The sequence below is a fragment of the Tuber melanosporum genome, assembly GCF_000151645.1.
Source record: "Tuber melanosporum whole genome shotgun sequence assembly, scaffold_67, strain Mel28".
NCBI classification, from domain to species: domain Eukaryota; kingdom Fungi; phylum Ascomycota; class Pezizomycetes; order Pezizales; family Tuberaceae; genus Tuber; species Tuber melanosporum.
Genome location: NW_003299114.1, coordinates 552,235 through 566,637, shown reverse-complemented (window position 1 = coordinate 566,637; position 14,403 = coordinate 552,235). Strand labels below are relative to the sequence as shown.

The 14,403-nt window shown below is 48.5% G+C and overlaps 5 protein-coding genes; all 5 read left to right on the top strand.

The window, feature by feature from the left end:
• Nucleotides 1–219: 219 nt before the first annotated feature.
• On the top strand, nucleotides 220–1,626 carry GSTUM_00010195001 (uncharacterized protein; the record flags this gene model as incomplete). Its single annotated transcript, XM_002841125.1, has 2 exons — nucleotides 220–891; nucleotides 940–1,626. The coding sequence occupies 2 exons, from the start codon at nucleotides 220–222 to the stop codon at nucleotides 1,624–1,626; spliced, it is 1,359 nt and encodes a 452-aa protein (XP_002841171.1).
• Nucleotides 1,627–3,329: 1,703 nt separating this feature from the next.
• Nucleotides 3,330–4,317, top strand: GSTUM_00010194001 (uncharacterized protein; the record flags this gene model as incomplete). XM_002841124.2 has 3 exons in its annotated part: nucleotides 3,330–3,496; nucleotides 3,551–3,825; nucleotides 3,893–4,317. The coding sequence occupies 3 exons, from the start codon at nucleotides 3,330–3,332 to the stop codon at nucleotides 4,237–4,239; spliced, it is 789 nt and encodes a 262-aa protein (XP_002841170.1). The 3' UTR covers nucleotides 4,240–4,317.
• A 2,092-nt stretch (nucleotides 4,318–6,409) lies between these two features.
• Nucleotides 6,410–7,727, top strand: GSTUM_00010193001 (uncharacterized protein). XM_002841123.2 has 4 exons: nucleotides 6,410–6,659; nucleotides 6,717–7,094; nucleotides 7,150–7,419; nucleotides 7,477–7,727. The coding sequence occupies exons 1-4, from the start codon at nucleotides 6,522–6,524 to the stop codon at nucleotides 7,681–7,683; spliced, it is 993 nt and encodes a 330-aa protein (XP_002841169.1). The 5' UTR covers nucleotides 6,410–6,521; the 3' UTR covers nucleotides 7,684–7,727.
• A 707-nt stretch (nucleotides 7,728–8,434) lies between these two features.
• On the top strand, nucleotides 8,435–10,723 carry GSTUM_00010192001 (uncharacterized protein). XM_002841122.2 has 5 exons: nucleotides 8,435–9,470; nucleotides 9,554–9,762; nucleotides 9,820–9,903; nucleotides 9,953–10,027; nucleotides 10,090–10,723. The coding sequence occupies exons 1-5, from the start codon at nucleotides 9,035–9,037 to the stop codon at nucleotides 10,186–10,188; spliced, it is 903 nt and encodes a 300-aa protein (XP_002841168.1). The 5' UTR covers nucleotides 8,435–9,034; the 3' UTR covers nucleotides 10,189–10,723.
• A 1,786-nt stretch (nucleotides 10,724–12,509) lies between these two features.
• On the top strand, nucleotides 12,510–14,246 carry GSTUM_00010191001 (uncharacterized protein; the record flags this gene model as incomplete). Its single annotated transcript, XM_002841121.1, has 1 exon — nucleotides 12,510–14,246. The coding sequence occupies one exon, from the start codon at nucleotides 12,510–12,512 to the stop codon at nucleotides 14,244–14,246; it is 1,737 nt and encodes a 578-aa protein (XP_002841167.1).
• Between the last annotated feature and the right edge of the window lie 157 nt (nucleotides 14,247–14,403).

Below are 14,403 nucleotides of genomic sequence, written 5' to 3'. Positions count from 1 at the left end.
GTCCCCTTACCGGAGATGAAAATTTTCATCCACACAGGCACCGGACAAGATGTAGATCATCTTGGGTTAAAAGGGCCTTGTTATCTACTTAGAAATGATATGCGAATTCTGACCTTTCAATCGTGCACCTAAGAAACTCTCCTGCTGGTTCTTATCCTTTATTCCTCCGTCTATACTTTTCTCTCCTCACATTCCAAACGATTTTATTTTACTTCAGCTATGCTTGGCGGTTCCTTCTGTGGCGCTCTCGTTTCCGGTTTTCTTTCCGACAGGATGGGTCGCAAGTACAGTATCCAGGTTGGAGCCCTGGTCTGGTGTCTGGGCTCCGTCTCTATCGGTGTCGCGAAAAGTATCCCCTTCCTTGTTCTGGGTCGTTTCATCAACGGCTTCGCGGTCAGGATCTGCTCAGCCCAAGTCCCCGTTTATATCTCCGAGATTGCTCGTGCCAACTTGCGTGGCCGTCTTGTTGGTTGCCAGCAATGGGCTATCACCTGGGGTATCATGATTATGTTCTACATTTCGTTCGGGTGTTCTCATATGAAGGGAACTGTTTCCTTCAGAGTCCCATGGGGATTACAGGCTGTTCCAGGTGTTATCCTATTCATTGGGCTGTTATTCCTGCCGAGATCGCCTAGATGGCTTGCGAGGAAGGACCGCTGGGAAGAGGCTGAGAACACCTTGGCTTTACTGCACGGAAATGGGGATGTTAACGACCCATACGTAAAGCAAGAGATGGAGGACATCAGGGCTATGGTCGAGTTTGAAAGGCGGAATACCGATGCCACATTCTTCGAATTGTTCAAGCCCCGTGTCATCAACCGCACCCATATCGGCATCTTTACGCAAATCTGGTCCCAGCTGACTGGAATGAATGTCATGATGTATTACATTGTGAGCTAGCTAATCCCACTAATTTATTAATTTGACTGACTCTTTCAGACCTACGTCTTTGCGATGGCCGGGCTGAGTGGAAACAACCTTCTCCTCTCCTCCTCTATCCAGTATGTCATTAACGTATTAATGACCGTCCCTGCTCTCCTCTGGATGGACCGCTGGGGCCGTCGTAAAACACTACTTATCGGTTCAAGTCTCATGATGACCTGGCTCTTCGCCAATGGCACTCTCATGGCATCCTATGACCATCCTGCCCCAGAAGGTGGAGTCGGCGGTATCAAAGCAGTGTCCTGGGAAGTTGGCGGGCCCCCATCCAAAGCGATCATCGCGTGTAGTTATCTATTCGTTGCGTCTTTCGCTATCACATGGGGCCCTACCTCCTGGACCTACCCTCCAGAACTCTTCCCTCTCCGCATTCGCGGAAAGGCTGTGGCCCTTTGCACATCTGCTAATTGGATTTTTAACTTTGCTTTGGGTTACTTCGTCCCGCCGGCCTTCGAGCACATCAGATGGAAGGTGTATATCCTGTTCGGGCTATTCTGCGCGATGATGACTGTCCATGTATTTTTCTGCTTCCCTGAAACGGCTGGGAAGGGCTTGGAGGAAATTGAGTCGATGTTCCAAGAGGGGCTCCCTGCCTGGAAAACACGTGTTGCTATGGAGCCTACCCCTGCGAGGCTGCATGGGCTTGACAACCCCGAAAAACCGCCATATGAGCAAGAGGGAGTGTGAGCAGAGGAGGTCAATTTCTTTTGCTTCATTTCCCTTTTTCCATTGAACGATCAAAGGCTAGATCTCGTTATTGGCCCTCTGTATATTTTAGTTTGCACCCCATTTCAGTGGGAATGACATTATGTGAATAAACATGGTCTGATCCAAGATCCCTTGTCGTGTAATTGTATGTTTACCATCTCTTTTGCCTGCTGTAACCTAATTGCTTATTTCGGTAACACCGCCGCCGATAAAGGCTACCCTATTATCTCGTCAAAATAGGTGCGAGCAACAAGCGGTCGAAGTGAAAGCTAGTGAACGGTCACAATAACTTTGGCTAACCCGAACAAAATAAAACCCGTCCGGTACGAAAACTGGTCCCCTGCAATCATAACTACATCTCTACGCTTGGCTCAGCTATCCACTTCAAGACAATGGCTTACTATCAAGCCGGGCACGAAAAAAGAAAGAAAGAAAAAGGAACAGGATGATTTTTGCAAACCTATTGTTAGTTTCGCATTTGGGTCGATCAATACCCGGCCAAGGCGGGACCCAATTTGTCGAGATTCCTATCATGTACCCTACATGTACCGCACTCGTGTAGTATAGCACGCCTTGCCAACAAGAAAAGCTCCTTCTCCCCTATATTTAGATATGAATATAAATGACCATTTATCCTATTTTTTGGACACCGCTTTTCACCTTCCCATTTGGGAGGATGATTACTCGTAGTATTGTAAAAGAACTGTTATTACATACCACCCGATCCAAGCAAAAGGGCCAATCTTTGGTGGGAAAATTTGCAATAGCAGTCTTTTTTTAAAAAAAGCCCTCGGCATTACGAGCACAGGGCAAGACACCGAGCAGGACCATTCTCAGAATCCCTCAATGCCGAGCATTGGAGGCTTCATGAGTTTGATTATCGACTTTTATCATAGGATCCGTCAAAACTATTGCTCCAAGTACCCGAAGGCACGAGAATTTCTGGTAGTAGATTGCAGTTTACAAAACTCACCTCCTTCCATAGTGGCACCTTGGTCTACAAGGCTAAGTATGAGAAGCAAATAATTTCTAACTCCTGACTGGGACTCCCAGTAACGTGTGACTGGTCTTGCACTACCTTCAGATACACCTCCTGGTTGGCCAGTTGTTGATATTCTCTACTCTTAGCCAATGTTGTACTGTACTTGTACAGTACAGGCTGACTCGGAGGCGGTTTAAACTGCTCTTCAATACTATATCAGTACTTTCAGACTGGCCTTGGCTATGTCTGTGAACTTCTACAGGGTGCTTGGCATGCTTTGCCCTCCTTGCAATCAACAGCAAAGTCTCCTCTTGCTTCTAGACACTTCTTGCCCGGAAAAAGTATTAATTCGGGTAGATAACCTTAGTTTAGACATAGAAAATCTCGAAACGAAAATGAAAAATGAAAAATGAACCCGAACACACATGAATAAAGAAAATTGGCAAATTGTCTATGCGTACCTGAGCGCCCATATCCCCAATTGAGATATCAACTTTTAGATTATTTATGCTGGAAACATATAATATCACGGACAACCCAGTTTACCTGCAGCAGGTTCCGAGTGACGAACTCCCTGTCTCTTTAGAGGCTCAAATGCCAAGCCACTTTCGTGTTACCGAAAACATGAAAACGTCAACGTCGCCAGAACGCTCCCTCTAAACCAAAATCTATCAGTAACAACAACAAAACAGCATTCACGATGGCCACAGTTCAGACCCAGACCATCCTTCGGGACCCGCAACTATTTTACTGGATTCTCTTCCCGATTACGGCTGTCATGGTTCTAACGGGTGTACTACGACACTACGCTACGGTGCTGATGCAGTCGGATCCTAAGAAGCAGGAGCTTAGCGCTATTTCTGAGCAGTAATTTTTCTCTCCCTCTTGTCTGGTGCATGTTCCTAACGATGGCAATCACAGGCGCAATTTACTTCGGGGGGTAAACCTTCGAACAAATCACAACCAGATCCCGCTTTCGTCGTTTATTGCGAGGAAAAATTACCTTGTTGCGGCGTACAATCGTGGGGACTTCCTGAAGGATCCGGAGAATAAGGGAAAGCCGCCGGCAAATCCAATGACGGATCCAGCTGGGATGGATCAGATGATGAATATGCTTAAGGGAAACATGGCAATGATGGTGCCGCAGACATTGATTATGGGATGGATTAACGCTTTCTTCTCAGGATTCGTAATAAGTACTCACTCACCCACCCCCAACTCCGTCCCTTGAAAACCTCGTTTGCTGATCTAGGTATCTCCTAGTGAAACTCCCCTTCCCCCTAACTCTCCGCTTCAAATCCATGCTCCAATCCGGCGTTGCCACGCGGGATCTCGACGTCCGATGGGTCTCCTCCCTCTCATGGTACTTCCTCAACCTCTTCGGCCTCCGTAGCATCTTCACCTTCATTCTCGGGAACGAGAACTCGGCCGACCAGATGACGCAGCAGATGCAGCAGATGAATCCTGCCAGTGGAAATGCCATGTTTGCACCGGGGCAGGACCCTAATAAGATGTTTTTGGCTGAGGCGGAAAATTTGGAAGTTGTTGGTGGACAGCATGAGTGGGTTCTTGATGGGGTTGTTGATAGATTACTTAAGAGTAGGGTTTAGATGATCTTGGGCGGAAGGGGGGGGTATTGGCAATGGTAATAGGACTTAGATATCATCAATGCATGCGTAATCTTTCGGTGTTTTAACTTTCGGGAGCGTTCAGATTGATTGCTATCTTATGGTGTCAATATCACACCCCTCTGGTTTACCGTTTATATCCCAAACAACCCATCCAGTGCTAGATTGACTAGCTTTTTCTGCCCCCGGCTGGAACACATTAGATTATCATACCAACCACCTAAAGTCAACATCACTACCATAAACCCACCTAAGCTCAATAGCCCATTAAAAACATCGACTAAAGGATACCGAATCTAATACCTTGCATGAGGCATCACCCCCACATCGCTTAACTACAATAGCTCCCATCTATTTATGATACCGAACTCAGCAAACCGGCTAGCAACCTCCGACCCAACCGAGGAAAAGGTCTGGTGGGGCTAACCCCCCCCCCATCCCACCCTCCTGTGAGTGTCAATTTACCCCCAGGCTCTGTTTCCGCTGGTCGATAATACCATACCATATCTCCTACAGCTAAAAGACTACCGGGACGAATAGCCTAACTCTGGTTCTTCTAATCGGAAAAGTTGAGGTTGACGAGTTACCTGGAGCACGCGCCGTGCGTGCGTGCGTGCGTGGGTAAGTAAGCATCGACTTGGGCTGGTTCACATATAGCGTCCTCTAATGATCTAGGCTTATCCTATATAGGAACTTCAGAGACGAGCGTGTTTGGCGATCATTGGGCTTAGGGTTGTTATCTCGGAGGACTTTCTCACTTTCTTGCTTATTGGCTTTGTTCCTTAAGGATTTCAGGACTTCAGGACCTGCGTTGTGTTAGCTGTTGTTCCAACGATGTAACCTGCGCTGTTGTTCCGGAGGGCTCCAATAGTTGTGGAGGTAGAGAACGCGGGAATTCATATGATAGCTCGCTACTTTTTAGACTATTGTGTTGACGGAATGATACTATAACATATCGGCCCTAGAACCGGGTCAACCAGCAGTGTATGGATTTTCGCACGAGAGTTTTGTTTAATCCTCATCCCAAGACCTCCAAAGCGGTCAAGCCTCTGAATTTGGCTCGAAAAAATGGGGGGGCAAAAAAAAAAAAAAAGGCAACTCTAGCATACTGGGCATTCAGGAGAGTCGACTGGTCTTTAGAACTTTCACTTCCCGAGTGTTTTCCTAAGAGATCAATTGAGCTTTCCAGGCTATGTATTTTTGGTGGGTTTTGGTTGGTTGTTTGACCCAGGAGCTGTTCTGCATCTGGGATATAATTTAATTAACCAAATATCGAGAGTGATGCAACGGGGCGTCACAATACTTTACTACCAAAATGACAACCGAAAAACATTTAAAAATCAAACAAATACATAATCCTAATTAATACCTTGTATCATATACTGGGAGTTTTTTGTTGCGGTAAAGGTATTGGGGATAGGGAGTGAGGGGGAGGGGTTGAGAAGTTGCCCGTGGTTGATCGTTGTGGGACCAAATGTTCGGTCAAATTATGCTAACCCACAATAGTGCTATAAAGGACCTTTTGTTAGTGTGACACGATTGACACTCCAAGCAAAATCTAGCGGGTTTCGACCTTCAGGGTGTCCAAAGCTCTTTCTCGGATATCGTACTCAAACCTTCTCGCCAGATTGCCCATAGCATTGGTCGTTCAGTTGAAGGAAAACGAAACAATCCTAAACCCACCCAAATCCCATCAAAGTCAGAGGACGCTACTCGTAAATGCCATGGGGGGTTGCTCTCCGGGGTGAAGCTTTTTATCTTGCATGCCATTTCTACTTAGGCTATTTGGATACGACGGTTCCGTTCCATGGCCCCATACAGATTGACCCTTTCCTTCCATTTAGTCTACCAATCGTTCTTACAGCAGAAACAGTCGCAAAACGAAACGGAACCATGATTTCCAAACGGAGCCTAACCTATCGCAGTCATTGGCAGCCGCTAATCTATTGTACTCGTACGAGCAGTGTACGAGTACGGTACCCTACAAGCAGGAGTGACATCAGGGCTCAACCTTGTACGAGTAGAATAGCAGGAGCCCAGTTCCGAGGGGACGGGAGCCCAGAAGCCACTTACCGATATCATACCCTATGATATCATGAAGCAAAGACCTGCCGCCATCCGCAACGAACTCTACTTTACTCGTAAACCCTCCCACAAGCTCTCCATTGAATAATCAACCGAGCAACCAACCAACTGTTACCGGTATCATACGGCATCTATCCTCCCCCAAGATAGTTTCACACAACTCTCCTTGCAACACAATCATGGAGTCCACGACTCAAGCACTTTCTGAAATTTTTCCACCGACACCATTGTTCACGGAAAAAGACCTCCCGGATCTTCTCTCCAAGGTCTACATCGTCACCGGGGGAGCCTCCGGCGTCGGCAAAGAGCTCTGCAAGGTGAATGCGTACCACCCCTCTATCCCCGGGATTTCCATTGACCCTTGAGTACTATAGATACTCTACGACAAGTCTGCTACCGTCTATCTTGCCGGGCGCAGTCAACAAAATGCTGAAAATGCTATCTCTTGGATCAAATCCGAAGTCGCCAACACAAGCGGAAGACTCGAGTTCTTGAATTTGGATTTGAACGATCTGTCTACTATCAAGCGCTCTGCGCAAGACTTCCTCGCGAAGGAGAATCGCTTAGATGTTGTTTGGCATAACGCTGGTGTTATGATGCCGCCGAGCGGGTCCAAGACCAAACAAGGTTATGAATTGCAACTCGGAACAAACGTGATAGCTCCGTGGCTATTCCAGAGTTTTCTTACTCCGTTGATGCAGCGGACGGCCGCTCTACCGGATACGCTAAAGGATAGCGTTCGTGTTATTTGGGTAAATATAATTCATTCAGTTCACTGCTTTGTAATCAATTGACAGTTAATGGCAGGTGTCGTCTGGGGCAAATAATGCTTCTCCTACCCCTGGAGGGATCAACTGGCCCGACATCAACTTCGAAAATGTCGGCTGGGGCATCCCTAGGCTATTCACTCTGAAATTTGAAATATACGGTCAGAGTAAAGCGGCGAACATCATTTTAGGAGCCGAGGCAGTTAAAAGATGGAGCGGATCAGGAATCCTCTCCGTCTCTCTTAATCCGGGAAATTTGAGAACAGCTCTAACGAGGCATGTCGCTGGGAGATTCCTAACCTCGATAATTGTATAACCCCCTTCTTATCCCCACCTACCTCCCACCCGCTAAACAGCGAACCCATAGAACTTAGCGCTCTACCCGCCGTACTACGGTGCCTTGACAGAGCTTTTCGCTGGCCTATCTCCACAAGTCGACGAGTCGCGTAACGGTTCACATGTCATCCCCTGGGGTAGATTCGGCAATCCGAGAAGTGATATTGTGCGTGGCTACGGTGAGAATGGCCCGAAATTGTGGGATTGGATAGAGAGCGAATGCAGGGAATTCATGTAAAGGACTTGTAAGCTCTTTCTCATTCTTAACTAGCATCGCTCCAATATATATCGCACCATTCCTCCTCATTTATTGTTTGACATTGAACCGCCTGACGCGAGAGTGGATTCTCTTGTGAGCCGATTCCCTCGAATACCATAAAAACTCGCTTTGGCGAGCCTTCCTATGATAGACCAAAACGTTTGTGGAAGAGAATCGGGGGTAGCTTGTTTGGCCCACCATCAAATTCGGATAATTCGCTAGGCAGCTTGCTGTCTGGGTCATTGACGGTTGGAAGCCTGTGGTCGTGCAATATAAATGTTTAAGCTGTGAAGATTTTACACGGGCAAATGGTTTAGGGGTATAATATCTCATTCGCATGGTGTGACTTGAGATGGTCCTGGGTTCGATTCCCAGTTTGTCCACACTTTTTTGTTTTGATTGCTCGCACAGCTCGTACTTTCGGTCAATACGAGTAGATCATCTTGTTTCCAGCCTACAAGCATGTTCTCGTTTTAGAAAAGGAACAAAGCACTCACGCCGTCCGACTGAAGCCTTGCCTTTTCGCTGACGGTGACTCACCAACTTCAATCCGGCATCATGAGTCAAGTCTCCAGCAAAAGCGCATTTAAAGCTTCACTCGAGTGATTTATGGTGACAAATTCACGTGTTGCCAAGAATTGCGGTAGAAGCCCTGGACATTCCGACGTGTTCCCCGAGTTATTAACGAATGCATGAGCACACCCCTCTGCTCGCTAGATAAGCATTGCACAAGCTGCTGAAATGAATTGAATATTTTATTTGGTCTGTCTGCGCATACTTTGATTCATCTCACGGGCAGAGGAAGGGAGGCCCGTACTCCAGTCGCCTTAAGATCCTCCAAAATCCAACTTGCCGTTCTTGCCTGTGCCCCTCCACCCTTCACCCATCAACGGCTTCACGATACCCGATAATAGACTAATTTCATCCTCTCCTCAGGCGTTCGCTCGCTCGTGTGTCGTGGTTGTGTGTGTGCTTGCTGGAATCTGGGGTTGGGTGTCGTTCGTTCTCTCACCTTTTCCTGTTCCTGGAGTTCATCGAGTTAGGGGTTCAATCTAGGCTACGGGCTACAAGGCTACAGATAGATACCGATATCGACGGTCCTCTCTTTTTTTTTCTTACAAGGCACGGTTTCCCCTCACAGTTTGCCCCCTCAATTCGCGACTGCTGCATCTCCACCTCCATAGGGAGCAGTTGGTCCGGCCTTTGCCCCCTCGGTCATTTTGATTGAGGCTCAACCGTTTGTGTTGAACCACTCGTTAACTCCTACGTACGCATCTCCCCTCCTCCAACTAGACAGGCTCATCTTCGCCAAATTTCCCATCTATCCATCATGACCACCACCCCGCCACCGCTCCTCAGCCCCTCGCCCCCTCCCCCACTGCCCGACAGCTTGTGCCCCGACGATCCCGAGGAGGTGACCACCCCAACCTCGAATCTACCTCCACCCCCCCTCCCCTCTCCACCTCCAAGGCAGCCGTCCCCTGTTCGTCACCACCACTCTGGCCCAGCTCCAGCAGCTGTCGGTAACTTTGGATCACCTCCACCGAACCCCCCTCCCCCTCCCCAATCGCTCGCTTACCAGCAGAATGGAGCCGGGACTACGCCGACTCAGGCACACTACGGAAGTGGAGGAGCGGTGGACCTGGGCAAACGGAATAGTGTGGTGATTAAGGTTGGAATGGTGGGAGATGCTCAGATTGGGAAGACTTCACTTATGGTGAAGTATGTGGAAGGGAGCTTTGACGAGGATTACATCCAGACTCTTGGTATGACTTCCCCCTCTCTTAGGTACCATGCTCACGGTGGTGGTGATACTTGGTAGTGATTATGTGCTGATTGTTGGCTATAGGAGTGAATTTCATGGAGAAAACCATATCTATCCGTAACACGGAGATCACGTTTTCCATCTGGGATTTGGGCGGTCAGCGAGAGTTTGTCAATATGCTGCCGTTGGTGTGCAATGATGCTGTGGCGATATTATTTATGTTCGACCTTACCCGGAAGAGTACTTTAAATAGTATCAAGGAATGGTATCGCCAGGCTAGGGGGTTCAACAAGGTGCTTGTGTCTTCTAATTTGGGCATGAGTTGGAGCTGACAAGGTTTCTGGGTATAGACTGCAATCCCGTTCTTGGTGGGTACTAAGTACGACCACTTTGTCAACTTTCCGCGAGAAGACCAGGAGGAGATCTCCAAGCAGGTATGAGATACCAGGCTCGTGGGTCTGGCTTCGTGTTAACATATCACAGGCAAGGAAGTTTGCTCGCGCAATGAAGGCTTCTTTAATTTTCTCCAGTACGAGTCACAGTATCAATGTTCAGAAGGTTGTACACACATTCCATTTCACCTTATCCAACCACCCTAGCTAACATCTATACTATCATAGATCTTCAAAATCGTTCTATCCAAAGCTTTCGATCTCAAATGCACTATACCAGAAATTGAGCATGTTGGTGAACCGCTTCTGTTGTACCAAGACGTGTAGCCTTTTTTCCTCCCTTCTCGCCGTTTCAGAATAAATCGCATTTTTTTTTAAAACTCGTGCTTTCATTTTTGTGCTGGGTGTATCGGGCTGGGGGGCACGGTCGGCGGAGTGGGACTATTATTTTTACCCCTGGCTTTTCTCCGTTTTTCCCCTTCAAACTTCATTGGTTTCATCTACGGTGGTAGGTTAGGTTAGGCTAGCGGGTGTCGGCGGGTGGATGAAGGTGCGGGTTGTCTGAAATATTACATTTTCTAGTATCGTAGCTAAATGTTGCCGTTCGTTCTTTTCTTTTTTCCCCCTTTTATGTTTCTTTTCGCTCCTGAATTCATGGTGGTGGGATACCTTTCTTTTGTATTGGTTGGCTTTTACTTGAGTAATGCATTGGCGTGAGGTGGTGCTAGGGAGGTGGGTGGAGAGTGAGAAGAGGTGAGGAGATGGAATAAGGGAGATGATTACCTAGTTCACTGATAGGCATGGAATAAATTGGTTCATAGCATGTCACTTCACGACCAAATCTGGAAATACTTTCTTCAAGTCTGAGCTTGTGAGGTCGGTGATACCTTGCCAGCATTCGATGATGGAGGTTGCTATAAAAGTGCATGCCGTAAGGGAGCCTCTGGCATGGCCGTGCTGTAGAATTACTCTAATTAAGATAGCTGATGCTCGGGTCAATAATTCAGATCATTATCACTTTCCCCACAAGCAATCTAGCAAGGATGTGGCCGCCTCTCTCTCTGGCAGCCAAGGCATCCGCTTCGTCGCCGGCGTACAGCACGTCCTATGATATATTGTATTAGAGAACTTCCACCAAAAAAATAGGCTGGTGTCGGAGGCCTGGAGATCGGCGTAAGGGTTCAAGCTATAGCTCTGACTATGGTGAATCCCGTAGTTCATTAACTTCTGATCTGCGGTATGGCATGAATTACCGTGGGTCTAATATCCCCTTCACTGCGATCCCGTATTCTTGCGTGCTTCTGTTTTTGGATTACCGGCATACTTATGCGAGTTTTGCTGCGTAGAGGGGCTTGTGTGGATGTGGGGTGGTTCTGGGGAGGGTGGAATATCAAGCCATCATGGGTTGTGCTGTGTGTGTGGGGGGGGGGCTCTGATTGGCAGGCTAGGACATACTGCAGGTATCATGGGTCTGATTGAGCATTGCTGTTCCTTGATGTGTGGTTCTCTGGGTGGGTACGGGTTGTTTGGTGCTGGGTGGTGATGTTGAGTAAAGTTATGATAACTTCCTTGGAATAGGCCTTTCTTGAGGTGAGGGGGTCTGCGGTGATGGGAGCTTGGGCTCCGAAGGGGATATCTTCTTAGGGTGTGTAAGGATTTTGGGAGCCTTATCATACCTCTTATGGTACGATAACTTATTCTTGGTGGAAATGCTATCACTCTTCAATGACTGCGGTCCTCACTTGTTAGTAGGGCACCTGTATTGAGAAATTAGATGATCCGACATGGTATGATATGGGGGACTGGACACCTGAGGGCGCACAATTGTGCAAAGCTTATCCCTATCCAGGGGGTAATTTGGTTCTGGGGGCTAGAATATCATTAAATTTACGGCCTTCGGACCTCTTAATTATAGAATGTTTTGGTGTAACTGAAATCATGAGCTATCATTTCAGTAGCCCTGAGGTATGGCTTCCAGTAGCACCCACCTAGGTGCTGGCGTTTTATACAGCATCCCAACTTATAATCGAATACCAATTACTTCACTCTAGATGGCTTTTTCCGGTAATTTGCAGTACAATACTAATTTTTATTAACGACCCTTACTGCATGCATGATTTGCCTCCACAGCGTATCACTTCCCGCCTTGAAACCATGATTCTTCCCTCAGCGCAAGTTCTCCCCTAAATACCGGTACTGGGTGAGAAAACGATATCAGAACATCCCTTTCAAGTGCTATCGATAACACCTCGCCATCACTTTACTCGTACTGTAGAAGTGAATCAAGCTCCTCATGGTCTAGACTACCTGCCACCCACTAAAAAGTCTCTGTCTCACTTCGGTGATCCCTGCGACAGGAAGTCCCTCAAAGAACCAATCCCAAACCCCTCTCACCCCCCACACCGAATACAAGCCTTTTGCCCCAGCCAAATTGCCCCAGCCAAATCTTTTCACCATCATCGCCACCTTCGTCCAGCTCGAACCATCTTCGGAAACAAACGAACTACCACCGCCAAAAATCTAACCCCTAGGTCACCTTCACACCCGGTCACTGGACCGACAGCAAAATAATTATTCGGGGATAGGAGACAGTAAAAACCCATGTATATCAAACTCCCACAATAAAGACCACACCAGAGGCAGCAGTCATGCCGCGACAAAACTGGCGAGCAACCACTCCTCCAATCGCCAAGGCCACCGCGACCCAAACCTGCGTACCATATACACTTTCAGGAGGATGGACAATCTCTCTCTCCCCATCATCCACAATCACCCTTGCCTCCGATGCAACGGTAACGCCGGACTGCTACACGAGCACGCACCCGCCGTCCTCGACCGCGACCTCTGGGGACATAGCGTCAGCCGACTCGCTCGCGGCCAGCGAACTCCGGGACCCATTCTATGCTTCTACCATCCCCATGGCGTACTCCATATCTGCGACTACGACGCTGGCGTACGTACTGTTGTTTCTGCTGTTCTTACCGAGCCCCCCGAATTCGAGACCTTGGCTGCAGAAGGTTGCTACTCTCACGGTGGTTATTTGCTTGACTACTGCTTTTGCGGAGACGACGACGGTACTGGAGCAAGAGTACTCCCTTCGCGGGTCCAGCTTATACAGCATGACCAACGAAGCTCGCCAAGTCCGCCGCCAGGTCGTCGGCGGAACATTCATTCGGATAGGGAGAATAATCTCGGACCTCTTTCTTTGGTTGGCACAAGTGCAAACGCTAATCCGGCTCTTTCCTCGCGAGCGCGAAAAAGTGATTATTAAATGGGCGGGTTTCGGACTCATCCTTCTGGACACTATATTCTCCATCTTACAAACCTTCGTTTCCCCTCTGTCTTCAGACCCAGATTCGTTCCTCGATGCAATCCCTGCTCTATCATATCTTTTCCAGATCGCCTTGTCACTGCTATATGCTTCGTGTGTGCTTTATTACTCATTCGCAAAGAGGAGGTATAGTTACTTCTACCCCCCCTTATTTTCGAGGTCCCCGCCGGGGAGTAGGAGGTATGGTGGTAGAAGTATCATCCTGGTTGCGATTCTGAGTATCGCGAGTGTGCTCACGCCGATCGTGTTTTTTGTCCTGGATATCGCGCAGAAGGACCTCGCGGGGTGGGGGGATTACGTCCGTTGGGTTGGAGCGGCAAGTGCTAGCGCGGTAGTCTGGGAATGGGTGGATAGAATTGAAGAGCTCGAAAGGGAAGAATGCAAGGGTGGGGTTCTAGGAAGGGAAATCTTCGACGAAGACGAGGACGAGGACGGATTTCAAGGTGACCACCGACGTCGCCAGCATTTCGGCCATGGCGGCGGCAACAACGGGGGAGATGGAGGGCTAAGCCGAGAAACAACTGTAACTAGCGAGAGCACAAACTACGCCATCAACGCTCGCAGCATCGACCCCCCACTGAATAGACTAAACACTCCTTCTAGCTCATACACCGCCCGGGAACGAATCGTCCGTTCCAATAGCACCGCTTCCATCCATCACCTCTCCACCGCTTCACCTACCCCGCCTCCCCAGGCGGCAAAGTCTTCATCGTCACCGCACACAATAGAAGAAACCCAAGAAGCTGCCGACACCGACCACCGAACACACAACGTTTCCACCATGAATACCACTGTTTCCTCCTCCTCCCGCATACAGTTCTCCTCACAGCCCCAAACGGACTCTGCACCCCCGCCGCCGCTTCCTCTGTCAGTCACACCGTCAATGCAAGAAACGCCATCGAACGAATGGGGTTTCCGACGCAAAAAGCGGAAAGAGGTCAACCCCCCACTACCCGTCGCGTTCATTCCTGCGCCGCGGCGCGGGAGACGCGGGAGTTGGGGGGCTGTGGAAAGGGCGAGGAACGAAGCCATAGGGAGGGGAGACGAGGGGTAGCTGGTATTGCATTGCATACTCATTCGGGAGGTTTTTTATGTATAGTTATTTTATTTTATCCCACCTTCGTGTTTGTGGGGCGGAGCGGATTAGAGTGGGCGGCTTGGGTGTACGTGGTTATGGGCATAAGCGGAGTTTTTTTTGCGGTTTGGATATC

Coding starts and splice junctions, on each gene's coding strand:
- GSTUM_00010193001 (XM_002841123.2), top strand. CDS start 6,522: ATGGAGTCCACGACTCAAGCACTTTCTGAAATTTTTCCACCGACACCA. Junction 6,660..6,716: donor TCGGCAAAGAGCTCTGCAAG/GTGAATGCGTAC, acceptor TGAGTACTATAG/ATACTCTACGACAAGTCTGC. Junction 7,095..7,149: donor ATAGCGTTCGTGTTATTTGG/GTAAATATAATT, acceptor AGTTAATGGCAG/GTGTCGTCTGGGGCAAATAA.
- GSTUM_00010192001 (XM_002841122.2), top strand. CDS start 9,035: ATGACCACCACCCCGCCACCGCTCCTCAGCCCCTCGCCCCCTCCCCCA. Junction 9,471..9,553: donor GGATTACATCCAGACTCTTG/GTATGACTTCCC, acceptor TGTTGGCTATAG/GAGTGAATTTCATGGAGAAA. Junction 9,904..9,952: donor AGGAGGAGATCTCCAAGCAG/GTATGAGATACC, acceptor AACATATCACAG/GCAAGGAAGTTTGCTCGCGC.